Source organism: Pieris brassicae, chromosome 6 (genome assembly GCF_905147105.1).
Source record: "Pieris brassicae chromosome 6, ilPieBrab1.1, whole genome shotgun sequence".
In the NCBI taxonomy this organism is placed as follows: Eukaryota; Metazoa; Arthropoda; class Insecta; order Lepidoptera; family Pieridae; genus Pieris; species Pieris brassicae.
This window is the reverse complement of record NC_059670.1, coordinates 12,139,943-12,153,163: the sequence shown is the minus strand read 5'-3', so window position 1 is coordinate 12,153,163 and position 13,221 is coordinate 12,139,943. Positions and strand designations below refer to the sequence as shown.

At 34.8% G+C, this 13,221-nt stretch overlaps 2 protein-coding genes across 3 annotated transcripts in view; one reads left to right on the top strand and one right to left on the bottom strand.

The window, feature by feature from the left end:
• Positions 1 to 207: 207 nt before the first annotated feature.
• On the bottom strand, positions 208 to 2,898 carry LOC123711219 (40S ribosomal protein S11). 2 transcript variants are annotated; one of them, XM_045663705.1, is made up of 4 exons: positions 2,791 to 2,898; positions 1,948 to 2,064; positions 814 to 1,019; positions 208 to 351 (listed from the first exon to the last, which is right to left on the bottom strand). In XM_045663705.1, exons 1-4 carry the CDS (start codon positions 2,884 to 2,886, stop codon positions 228 to 230), a joined length of 543 nt encoding a protein of 180 aa, XP_045519661.1. In that variant the 5' UTR covers positions 2,887 to 2,898; the 3' UTR covers positions 208 to 227. The 2 variants fall into 2 exon arrangements, with proteins under 2 accessions (XP_045519661.1, XP_045519660.1); XM_045663704.1 differs by lacking the exon at positions 1,948 to 2,064 and adding an exon at positions 2,102 to 2,230 and having other exon boundaries at positions 2,791 to 2,839.
• Positions 2,899 to 3,233: 335 nt separating this feature from the next.
• LOC123710659 (myosin heavy chain, striated muscle) overlaps positions 3,234 to 13,221 on the top strand; it is a 57,893-nt gene continuing 47,905 nt past the window's right edge. Inside the window, exons 1-3 of the mRNA XM_045662699.1 lie at positions 3,234 to 3,529; positions 4,186 to 4,343; positions 5,207 to 7,771. Coding sequence (XP_045518655.1) covers positions 3,445 to 3,529; positions 4,186 to 4,343; positions 5,207 to 7,771 — 2,808 coding nt within the window. The 5' untranslated portion in view covers positions 3,234 to 3,444. The remainder of the gene's footprint in view (positions 3,530 to 4,185; positions 4,344 to 5,206; positions 7,772 to 13,221) is intronic.

Here is a 13,221-nt window from a genome sequence, read left to right as displayed (position 1 = left end):
TATGCTGGAATGTATTTTTTAATTTATCTGATAGCCTTCAAAAACTTCTTACAAAATCTGAGTAATTACAATAAATCCTGAGTTTCAGCAATGGATATACACTGATATATTAATCATAGAGGATACCAGATATGTTACGTATGTTCAACATTTAATTGCCCGTTTTATTATTAGCAAGGTTATATTAATACAAATGAAAAGTAGTTGTACTTATATAGTAATTTTATTTAGAACTTTCTGAATGACTTTTTGGATCCCTTTCCTTTGGAAACCTTTAATACATTGAATCGCACCGTCTTGGAGAGTGGCCGGCATTCGCCGATAGTGACGATATCCCCGAGTTCAACGTCTCTGAAAACATAAAATAAATATTTTATTTTTGATGTTAAATAAAATTATATGTTTGCTTAGATACAGCTTAATTCAGATGTTGGGTTAAAACACGTTGATCGTCATATAGTCTTCAGAAGACCGTCGTGTGAGTATCATCATTATTTCTTGGCGCGGATTGAATGCATTACTAGCTTCACTATCACAATACTAATAACGTATAAAAAGATTATGTTTTTGTGACTCTTATTTGAAACTAATAAAATGCAGTATTGTCTTTGGTTAACATAGCTTTTACACATTGAAAGAAAATAATTTCTTAACCGGATTAAAGCGAAACGTCGGAAATATTTAAAATTATGTAAATTAATTATAAGTTTATAATAATACAAATAGCTTTAATCTGGTTAAAAAATTGTTTCCTTCTAATAAAATGTGTTTAACTGTAAAAATTGGATATAGACAGACATAAAAAGAACATACCTGAAGCAAGGTGACAAATGCACAGACATATTTCTATGTCTCTTCTCAAATCTGTTATATTTAGGCAGGTAGTGCAGGTAGTCGCGTCTGATGACTATAGTGCGTTGCATCTTCATTTTTTGGACTACTCCAGTAAGGATACGACCACGAATTGAGACATTGCCAGTGAAGGGGCACTTCTTGTCAATGTAGGTACCTTCAATTGCCTGTAGAATAAATTAAAATAAATTTTTAGTTTGCCATCATGATAACAAGAACAGCACAATCTTTATAATGCCATTAACTTTTTTAATTTGATTTTTATATAACATGATAGACCCTGTTCTGAAAAAATAAATTGAATTTTGATCAAGGAAATCGAAATAAAAGTGTGCATAATTTAATAACTTAGTCCCGAGACTAATGGCATAAAAAAAAAGTAACCACCAATCAGAGTTTGGGTTAAAACACGTTCATCTTCATTTTGTAGTCAGAAGACCGTCGTGTGAATATCATCATCTTGGTTTAAATCATTTATTATCAAAAAATGTATGTATATCAAATATAATATTCATATCATTATATTAGCATTTAAAGCATGATATTTTAACATAGCTTCACTTATATTTTAGAAACATTAAATGCTATTAAAAAATCAGGCTTTATATGAAACCATTAGCACAATAAGCCTTAATAGAATTAAAGTCACCAGTGTAATTATGGTAAAATATTTTTAGCATACATGAGTTTCATAAATATGTAGATAATTATATATTTGAATATGATGTAAAGTAGTGAAATTAGCATAATTAGTTAAAGTGTTTAGAGAGTATAGCAAATCCATGTAGACCCCCCATTTAACTTAGCATTAGTATAGGCACTATTATAATAAATGTAATATTAACATGCATCTTACCAGCCCACATGGATGATGATTTAGCAGTGTATTACATAGACCAGCATGTGTATAAATAACCAAATTAAAAATGTCTTACAATATTGCTTATTAAGTATATATATGTATAAGTTAATCAGATTAACTCATACATATTTATTATTAGATTAGTTAAATAAGACATTTTTAAAGTACAGTAAAAAACTCCCTTAGCAACGATGAAGCCACCACCTGAATAGCAACTGTAAACAAAATCAGACCTCTCTTGGAGTTTTGAATCCTAGACCAACATTCTTATGATGTCTCATGTCCTTCCTCTTCAGACCCCCTTTACGGTTGAGGAACACCGTCAACTGTTTCTGAAACGCTTTCTCTGTCTACAGAAAAAAAATCACACGTTAGTTATATGTTTACCTCTCGAGGAGTTTTAAAACCGAGACCCACGTCTTTGTGGTACCTCAGTGGTTTTCTGCTACGTTTCACACCAATTCCCTTTTTACGGTTTAAGAACACTGTTGGTTGCTTTTGGAATGAACGTTCCGTCTGCAATTTTAATTATAATTAGTTTGACCGATTTATTATACAAAATGTAATTAATAATAGGAGACAACCACGTGCTATAATAAGTAGTTTTCACATAAAAAATACATAAATTATGTATTCCTAATTAAACCTATAATTTTGGGACAGGGGAGTTCATAAACTACACAATACTTTAATATTATATGTGCAACTCTCGTTTTTACCTTATAGTAGCCGTTACATAGTTATTTTTCTCATCCACATACACACAACCTAACCTATATATCATAACTATATAGGTCCTTATGTTGCAGTTCACATAATTTATTTGTTGGACCAGACAAGCATATGCACATGTAACTGTATCCATAATATGCAAAATCTGGTTTAAAATAATTATCAAACAATTAATCGATACTTTTCCCACGTGGATGATATCAAAATAATTCTTATATTTGAAAAAAAATCTCTAAAATTAATTATCCGCATTATTTAAAGATGATGTTTATAATTTAATTGGCATAAAAACTACGAAAATAACACTGAAAAATTAATAAATTCACAGGAGATTCGGCACTAACCTGATCCGCCATTTTGCTTGACAACGAAAAGAAATGGCATTGATCATAGAACCCCGTAGTGGGCCCATTTGTGTATTGACATTTAACAAATATCATGCTCTACTGTCTATGTGATAGATATATTTATTATTTATTTATATGGAAAAATGTATAAATTAAATCTTGCATCTTATGCATAGCTAAATAACACATCATAATTGCAACCTGTATTTTGTAATACTTTTTCAAGACTTACAGAATTTTACTGATTGCAAAGAAACAAATTTATTATGTTATTAACTTTTAAACAAGCTAAAACATAAGTGTATCCCTAAGTGCAGGACTTTATAATTGACGCTGGCTAATGCACAAACCGTGCCAAAGCCAAAGTGCAGGAGTAGTGAGTACCTGTCAAGAATCATAAATCTGTCAAAACGAAAACGCAGAAAATTGTTATGAAAATATTGAACGGTTTTTATTAAATCTTACAATTCGCCAGAAATTTAATTTTTTGCATATTCATTCAAATGTAATTTTATATATTACTTTCTTTTTGCTTTATATTTTGTGTTCTTAGAATGGAAATAGTCCTTTTATTGTCTAATGCGCTTACTAAGTATGTGATGCCTGTGAATCTATTGTTTTGCAATGAAATCTAAAGTACTTTAATTTGATATGGAAGAAGTGAGGCAATTGGTGCAGGAGGAAGGTAGGGAGGCAAGAAACTTAGTGGCGTATCACGTTACCGTGGAAACCCCAGGTAATTGTCACAAAGTAGCAACGCTAGTATAATTCACAAATGAAACATTGTGTAGGTGTGTTGACTGTATTTTTGGAGCATGTTATGTTGGTACTCGAGCTAAAACTATTTTCGTTAATCAATAATTGATTTAGTACATAGTATCAATTTCTGAATATGCAAAATTGTTAATATAAATGTATTTCCATGTTATATTAATTAGATTGATCTTTGTATTTATTAAAATTTAAATCTGAATGTTATTAAGAATCTTCTTTATAAAACCAATTTATGGTTGCTTTTATAATATATAAATATATAATTTAAGTAGTTATTTTTTAAAAATGGGGTAATAATCCTTTATAAAGGTATTAAGCATTTAATTTGCCTGGCCAAAACAAACCTGTTACAGATGATCATTAGTCTTTTCAATTAGCTGTTTAAAATATTATTTGCCTGATTTTATTTATTATGCTATAAAAAATTACAAACATTTACAAGGCATTCTCTATACTAAGTAGTTGGCATTAGCTATAAATGATCATTTATTTAAACTCATTCAGTTTATATGTTTTATTTATATATCTGCCCTTATTGTATATATACAACTTATATAATAAACTGTAAAAGTAATAATTTATATTTTTATCAAAGTTACTTTTTTCTATTCTTTAAAGCTTCCAAGTTATCTCGTAAGCCTCCCCGTGCAATTCCACCACCGCCAAGACCACCAGTTCGAACCACACGACTCCGGTCAGCATCTGCAGGCCGAGATAAACGATCGGAGCTCCGTGCACGTTACTGGGCATTGCTATTTGGTGATTTGCAAAGAGCTGTGAGTACTATAAACATATTCCTTAGTTAAGTAATCTTATTTATTTGAAAACAAAAGTCAATTGTATTTTCTATCAATATCAGCAGTTTGTTAGTTAGTAGTTTTATAAAAATTTATTAGTGTAAAAAATATAATAGTTTTTTTAAGATAATCAGTTCTATCCTTTTTGACTAATAAAGTTTAAACATTTATTGGACCTTAATTTCATTTGATTCTGAGTAAGTAAAATTTATTTTTAATAATAGCTGATTTGGTAAATGCCAAAGTGCCAAGGTTAATGGAGAGGGGCATCAAATAATCATTTTCTACAAGCACCAGAACCATTCATCATTGGGCAAGCAGCTAAAATTCAAGTAGGCAGTTCAGTGAGTCATACTTAGTAACAATGACACAAGGTAGTGAACTTATTGATTTCATGGATTTAGGTCGAACTGTATTGATGGCTTAGTTACACTTGAAATTTTAATGTGCAAGTTATTTTAAGCTTGTCTAGGTCAGTTGCAATAGATTAGTTGTCAAAGGAAGCTTGATATGTTAACTAGCCGAATGTTTTTCGGTTTCAATCAACAATAGATATTTTTCGAATACATGACCTGTTTATATTTCTGGGTTATTTGTATATGCAAAAGCCAGTATATAAACCAGCCATGTTAGCCAAGTGGCTTCAGCGTGCGACTCCTAACCGTGAGCGTATAGGTTCAATTCCTGGCTGTGTATGGACTTTCAGCATGCATTAAAAATTAAAAAGGTTCTAGCGCCACTGGTTTTTATAATTTTATTAATATATATTCTGAGCTATTATGTAACGTAATTAGTAAGCCATTGTAAAATGCCTGTTTGAATGACAGTAATTTGTTTTACAGATTGGTGAAATATACAACACTGTTCAAGCAAATGAAAATCTCAATGAGTGCCAAGAAGTGATACTTGTTCTAGAGAACTACACACGCGATTTCAAGGCTTTGGCCGAGTGGTTTAGAGTAAAGTGGGATTATGATAACACCCCTCCTCCACAAAGACCACAGAGCCTAGCATGGGAGATTAGAAAGACTGATTTTGTTAAGCCAGAACCAAAACGCGCATATTCTGTTAAAAGTTCACCTACAGTGTCAGGCAAAAACAGCCCATCATTCTCTGGATATAATACACCTAGTGGAAAAAACAGCCCGAATCCAACTGGAAAAGTGAGTCCAGGAAGTGGAAAAATAAGCCCTAGGGTTGCTTCAGGCCATTCAAGTACCAGTCCTAAGGCAAATATTGAGTTCTTTAGCAACAAAATCAATACTTCTAAAATTACTGCTAAACCTGAGCCAAAAATTGCAAAAGAACTATCTAGACTTTCAGATATCAAGGAAAAAGATATTAAAGAAATATGCGAGGATTCTAAAGTATATGAAAAAAAGGATGATATTGATACATTAAAACCGAAAGTGGTTGAAATAGGACATGCCAAACTTAGTCCTTGTGCATCTCCAAAGTTGGTGGTAATTAAGGCACCAAAATCCTTGACAAAAAAGGAGAATAAAGTTGAAGATATGTCAAACTATGCTCAGTCAACTGTTGACAAACTTAATGTCATGGAAAATGAGTTCTTAAAAAAACAAATTTTGGAAAATAAAGCAAAAAATGATAATATGATCAACAATGGCATAGAGTCCGATAAGCCGATTAATAATTGTGATTCTGTTGAAAAGGGTTGCTCGGATTTGAAAGTAAAAAACAATAGCGAGTTAGTTATTGTCACTGCTGATAAACCAGCCATTGGTGATATTAAAAGTGCTATTGAGAATCAAAAAACAGCTGATACCACTGAGAAAGAACGGAGCACAGAGACTTCTATAATTGAAAAACAATTTGAAGGAGAGGAAACGAATGAGCTAGAATTATTGCACAAACAAGTGTTTATTGAAAAAAATGACTTAATTTTGAATGTACCGAAGAACAGTCAAATTTTTGAAAATCAAGGTGAGGTCACATATGCTACTTGTCAAAAAGATTTTATAGTCAACAAAAATAATTCAGACGGGGTAGTAGAGGAAGAGGTTGAAAAAACAACTAGCTGTACATACGAGCCGGAGAAAATCTTCAAAAAGGACACAGACATGAAAAAAAGCGAGGCTAAGTTTTCCAAGCCAGCATACTCTCAAGCAGCTGCTAAGCCTAAAGCAACAAACCAATCAGAAAAAACAATCAAAGCTGAAACAAAACAGCCAATAAAATTAGCTAGAAGCTCAACAGTTGTAGAACTACGTCCACCAACAGTCAAAACTCAGAGGCCTTTCCAAAAAAGAGCTCAAACAAATAAATGCAGTTATCCATTTAATTTGACCACCGGAAGAACCAGTCTTTTCGATACAGTTCCATCTACTTCAATCAACAGAGGACAAATTGTAACAAAGAAAACGTCAATTAGAACTAACCACATGGGATCGGGTGACGCCAAATCGGGAAACAGATTAAACCTTAGAACTCGACCACGGCCTTCCTCTATAAGACTTAATGAAAAAGGTGATAAACGTGAAAACGTAAGTGTTTTCATTGAAAAATCGGTCGAAAACACTATTGCAATCGATATGGCTAGAAATGAATCGAATGAAAGTATTAAAACACTTGTTCCAGAAGATTTGCAGGCAACACAAGATATCAACTCTTCAGGAGTTAATATGTACAGTAAAAATGATAACGATGGTTGGTTAACAGTGAAATCAAAGCGAGAATCTAAAAAGCAATCCAAAAGCCACTGGACTAATCGCTTTCGTCAACCGACAGCTACGGCAAGTCTTCCAACATTAAACATGTTAGAATCTCCCAAAGAAGAAAACCCCATATCGATTGATGTTAAAGACAACTGTGACCGTGCTAAATCCGAACAACCACGAAAGGTTGAAAAAGAAAAAAAGGCTGAGAAGGCTATAAAATCTAGCAAGAAATCTGAAAAAAGAGATCCTACTATGAGGCGACAAAAATCTGATATTACTGGACTGAAAACGCGCTCATCAAAAAACAAAGTGCTGACGAAAAAGGCTGAAAAAGCAAAAAGCGTCTCAAAAGAAAAAAATCGCTTGCATTCCTCTCTGGAAAGCCTTACAATGGGCTTAACACGATCTGAAGAAAGTGTACACCAAGAGTTTGATTTTGATAAATGGAAAGCTGAATTTAAATCAACATTTAATTTTTTGGAAGAAGACGATCATATCTCTGATCACAATGAAATATTAAAGACAGCTGATCCATCCGAAATGTCGGAAATCGCGGAAATGACGTCGCAAATTGAGGAAAATGAACGGAAGATTAGTCTGGCCTTGGATTTTCAGTCGGAAGTCGACCAGCGGAAGCTTTGCGAAGAAGAAGATCTTTTGAACAGGCAAATCATGGAGCTGCAACAGGTGTCTGACATCGATCTTGACACGGAAACTGATGATACGGAGGTAAAGATTGTTATTATTAAATATACTCTTCACTAGCATATGAAAAGTTTCTTGAAATACTATTTATTATCAAAGTCTTAATTGTTTGCTTGTATATTTTAATTCTCTTTAAATGTATTCGATTTACGCCACGCTTATACTACATACTTACACGAAACAACATGAAATTAGTCATGTGCAGTACAAATGCATTTTTAGTACCGTAGTAGTGGTAAATAGTATTTTCCAATAAAAGTGAACTGGATAGTTCGTAGGCTATTTTTTTAATTTAATATGCCTTCAAGAGCTATCGCTGTATCCAACAATTAGAGCGGTCATACAATTTTTCGATACTATGTTTGTAGTATGATTTGTCTTTAGCCTTAAAAACGCTTCATCAGCGCGTCTGATAACAGGAACAGACGCTGGGGGCAAATTTGGAGAATACGGTGGATGCGGAAGCATGTCGAAGCCCATTTCATGGAATTTGCCATCGTTTTCATTGATTCGTGCATTGTCTTGATGAAACAGCACTTTCTTCAAATGGGGCCGATTTTCCCTTCAAGCGCTCCAATAGTCGCTGTTTATGGTGCTTTTCCTTTTTAAGGTTGTTCGAAATACAGAGTTTTTTAATAATTTTTGATGAGAATGAACCCAAATATTTTTTCTCGGCTGACCGTCACCTTTATTAGTTGAGTCATTGTTGAGATTTACTCGGGTTACGTTACACATTTTTATTTTGATATATACTTTTTTTAAATTATAATTCATAATAGCTACGTCCACTATTTAGAATTTTATATTGAGTGTTTAGTGCGTTTTTGAGAACTATCGTGAGGCAAAATATTAGCTAATATCAGTCTATACTCTCTTTGTTCCCAAACTTAATAGAATTTCTCCAAATCCTTACGGCTGATATTGTGTGCCTTTCTTCCTAGTAAGAAGATATTGTAACGAGGTATGTACTCAGAACGTATTATTCTAGTATAAAATTGTGTATCGACGGCCACCGAACCGTTCTTTGTGGTACAAATGTAGTCGACGAAGATTATACTATGCCCATCCTAAAACATTGAAGCCTAACCTGGCCAGCCGACTTCTTTGTCTTTCCCCGTCTTGGAGTCGATTTATCTCGTAACGACGGAGCCCTGTTTCATCCATTGTCACATATCGACGTAAAAATTATTACGATTGAACAGCTTCAAACACTGCTCAGAATCATTAATTTGCTGTTGTTCATGTATTCATGTATTTATTTGCATTCCATAACGTTACAAAATATGTTTAAGAGGCTTAAAGCTAGGTACAATATTATGGACCCTGTTAGGGCACAGCAAAAGAAGTAACTAATAGCACATAAAACTTCACACTCCAGGCTAGTACCAATTACATAGAATAACATTTTTTATTTATTTATTTAATTTTGAATATTTAGGGATTAATAATGATGAAATTGAGCTATATTTTTATCTTCTAGGTACTCATTAACGCTATAATAACATTTACGTATAAGAAGTTTTTTTAGTTTGTTTGTAAATATATGTATCTTTTTTTCATTTCTTAGTATCTCAGGTAGTTTATTATAAATTTTGATTGACATGACTAGTGGGCTTGATGCATATATTTGTAATCGGGAAGATGGTAGGTTTAGGCGTTTTTTGTGTCGAAGTGTATATCTTGTCTGTATGTCTTCGCGTGTGGTGTAAAATTCTTTGTGTGTATGGGCAAATTTACAGATTTCCAATATGTATAATGAGAGTAGAGTGATAATGTTTAGTTTTATGAAATGTGGTTTGCAGATTACGCCACATTATTACACCGTAGTTTAGCCATGCATGCGCATAGGCGTAGTAGGTTGTTAGAGCGGTTTTCAGGTAGTCTTTTTAATTTCCCGAAAGCATTTAAAAAAATTATAGTTCTGATTTTATTTTTTGTATGTGTGATTTCCAGTTTATGTTTGTGTCTATTGTTATACCTAGTAATGAAAATTCGTTAACTTGTTCTATTGTGTGGTTGTTAAAAGAGAAATTTAGAGAAAGTGGCTTTTTTTGACGGGGGTGGAATGCTATTGTTTTTGGTTTATTCAAAATTGATTTCAAGATTGTGTGCATTCATCCAGGTTATAGTTTTTGTTAGAATATTATTGAGTGTAGAGTGTATGTTAGCGATATCATGACAGGGGGCGATAATCGAAATATCATCAGCGAATAAAACACATGGACCAGGTCCTTCTATGGTTTTTGGAAGGTCGTTTATATAAATGAGAAAAAGAAGGCACCCAATAACGCTTCCTTGTGGTATTGAGGCTTTTATTGTTTTACTGTCAGAGCGGTAATTTTGGAGAATTTTTGTTTCATTATTATAAAATTCTATTTCTACTAATTGTTTTCTGTTTTCAAGATAGGACTTGAACCATTCGTAAGTTTTTCCGCGGATACCTATCCCATAGAGTTTATTTAACAATATTTCATATAATACACATAGATAGATAATAGAATATATAATAGACGTGACTAAAGCCTACGACAAGGTACATTGTCGTAGGCTTTAGTCATGTCTAGGAGCATACCGATTGCGTATTCTTTATTATTTGTTATATTAAGAGCTTCCTGTATGAATTTATATACTGCTAAAGTTGTTGACCTGTTTTTTCGAAAACCATTTTGACATTCATTGAATATCCCATATTTCTTGCAGAAGGCGTACACCCGATCATACATTGTTTTCTCAAATATCTTTGATGCAGTCGGTAATAGAGCTATTGGACGATAATTATTGGGGTCTGTTTTGTCGTTTTTCTTATGTAAGGGCTTCACTATTGCTATTTTGAGTTGATCAGGAAAAACACCTTCCTCGAAGGATTGATTTATCAATTTGTAGAATGGTAGAGTGAGTTCGTCTGCACATTTCGTGTAACACTAAGTAAACACTAAGTAATTTTGGTGGGAGTTCGTCAATACCGTGACTATTTTTGTTTTTAAGATTTTTTATTAAAATATTTATTTCATAAGGGTCTACAGGTCTGAGAAACATTGTGTTTTTGGAAGGAGAAAGTACGGGATTACATTTTGGTCTACTTGTTTGTATTTGGCTTTCTTCGCCGATAGATGCAAAAAAGTTGTTGAAAATGTTAGCTACTTGTTTGGGTTCGGAAATTATTTTATTATTTGTTTGTAGTTTTAGATTATTTCGCCCTTTTTTAATGTTTTATTGGTGCATTCATTAATTATACTCCACATTGTTTTTACTTTATTATTGGATTTGTTCATTTTGTTACTGTATTGTAGCTTTTTTGCCGTATTTACATTTTTTCATATTTTTTATAATAGTTTGTTATTATTGCGTTATTTGCATTTAGTGTAAGTATTTTTAATAATCTTTTATTTTTGCAGGATATTTTTATGCTTTTCGTCAACCAATGCTTCTTATGAATATTTTTTATTTTTATTCTTCGTATTGGTATGCTTTTATTTAGTACATTCATAAGCGTATCTTGAAATGCTTTATAGTTATCGTTAATATTATGATCTGTTGTTATAATATTGTTCCAATCTACAGTAATTAACGCGGACTTAAATTTTAATATGTTTCCATCGCTAAATGATCTTTTATATGTGTAGAATGTTTCATGTGTGATGGACATTTTTGGTATGGTGATGTTTATTATGGTTGCGTTATGATCGGAAAAACCCAAATCTTCTACAGTTGTGGATGTTTTATTTGGGTGAAAGTTAGTGAATATTAAGTCTAAGCATGTTGATGTGGTTTGAGTAGTACGTGTGGGTTTTTTTACATGTAAAATGTACAAATATTTAAATTTTTTTTTTTTTATAAAATAGGGGGCAAACGGGCAGGAGGCTCACCTGATGTTAAGTGATACCGCCGCCCATGGACACTCTCAATGCCAGAGGGCTCGCGAGTGCGTTGCCGGCCTTTTAAGAATTTGTACGCTCTTTTCTTGAAGGACCCTAAGTCGAATTGGTTCGGAAATACTTCAGTGGGCAGCTGGTTCCACATAGCGGTGGTGCGCGGCAAAAATTGCCTTGAAAAACGCTCAGTCGTGGAACGGCGGACGTCGAGGTGATACGGGTGGAATTTTGTATTCTGCCTCGACGTCCGATGATGAAACTCAGCTGCAGGTATTAATCCGAATAACTCCTCTGAACACTCTCCATGGTAAATGCGGTAGAAGATGCAGAGTGACCCCACATCTCTACGCAACGCCAAAGGATCGAGCCGCTCGGAGAGGGATTGGTCATCGACGATTCGAACCGCTCTTCGTTGGATACGGTCAAGTGGAAGGAGCTGGTACTGGGGAGCCCCCGCCCAGAGGTGAGAACAGTATTCCATGTGGGGCCGTATTTGCGCTTTATAGAGTTGCAAGCGGTGGCCCGGAGTGAAGTACCGTCTCGCCTTGCTGAGCACACCAAGCTTTTTGGAGGCTAATTTAGCCTTTCCCTCCAAATGACCGCGAAACTGAACGTCGTTCGATATGTCAACGCCAAGTATTCTGATGCTGGCTGTGGCTTCAAGAAGAGTGTTTTCGAAAAGAGGAGTAGCGACAAAGGGAATTTTTTTCGCGGAAAACGCGCAAACTTGTGTCTTCTTGGGGTTAAATTGGACTAGGTTTAGTCTACCCCAGTCCGAGACTCCACGTAGTAGAGTTTCGACTTCAGACACAAGTTTGTTCCGGTACTCATCGACAACTGCCCGAGAAATACCTGCCCGGCCAGTGTAAAGAGTATCCCCAGTGCTGTCGTCCGCATAGCAATGAATGTTGCTAAGTTGCAACATGTCATTGATATGCAGAAGAAACAGGGTCGGGGATAGAACACAGCCTTGTGGGACCCCAGCATTCACGGGTTTAAGGTCGGAACATGCTCCGTCGACGACGACCTTGATGCTCCGATCGGCCAGAAAGCTGGAGATCCAGTCGCATAATTTCTCGGGAAGCCCGTAGGCTGGAAGCTTCGAGAGCAGTGCTCTGTGCCACACCCGATCGAAGGCTTTCGCTATGTCCAAACTAACCGCTAGCGCCTCCTCCTTGGACTCAATTGCCTCTGCCCATCTATGTGTAAGGTATACTAGAAGGTCACCAGCCGAACGACCACGACGAAAGCCGTACTGATAATCGCTAATTAGCTGGTGGCCCTCTAGATACCTCAAGAGCTGGCCATTAATAATGGATTCCATTATTTTGGAGAACAAGGAGGTTATAGCTATTGGACGATAGTTGGACGGATCAGAGCGATCGCCTTTTTTAGGGATCGGATGTATCGAAGCGGTCTTCCAGCACTTCGGGACAGTGCCGAGCGAGTACAGGTACCGGAATAGGCGCGTCAGGACCGGAGCCAACTCAGGAGCACAAGTATGCAGCACAATTGGAGGGATACCATCCGGCCCGCTCGACTTATGAATGTCTAAGGAAGATAGTGCCTTGCGAACAGCACGTTGCCGGAATGTGATTTCCG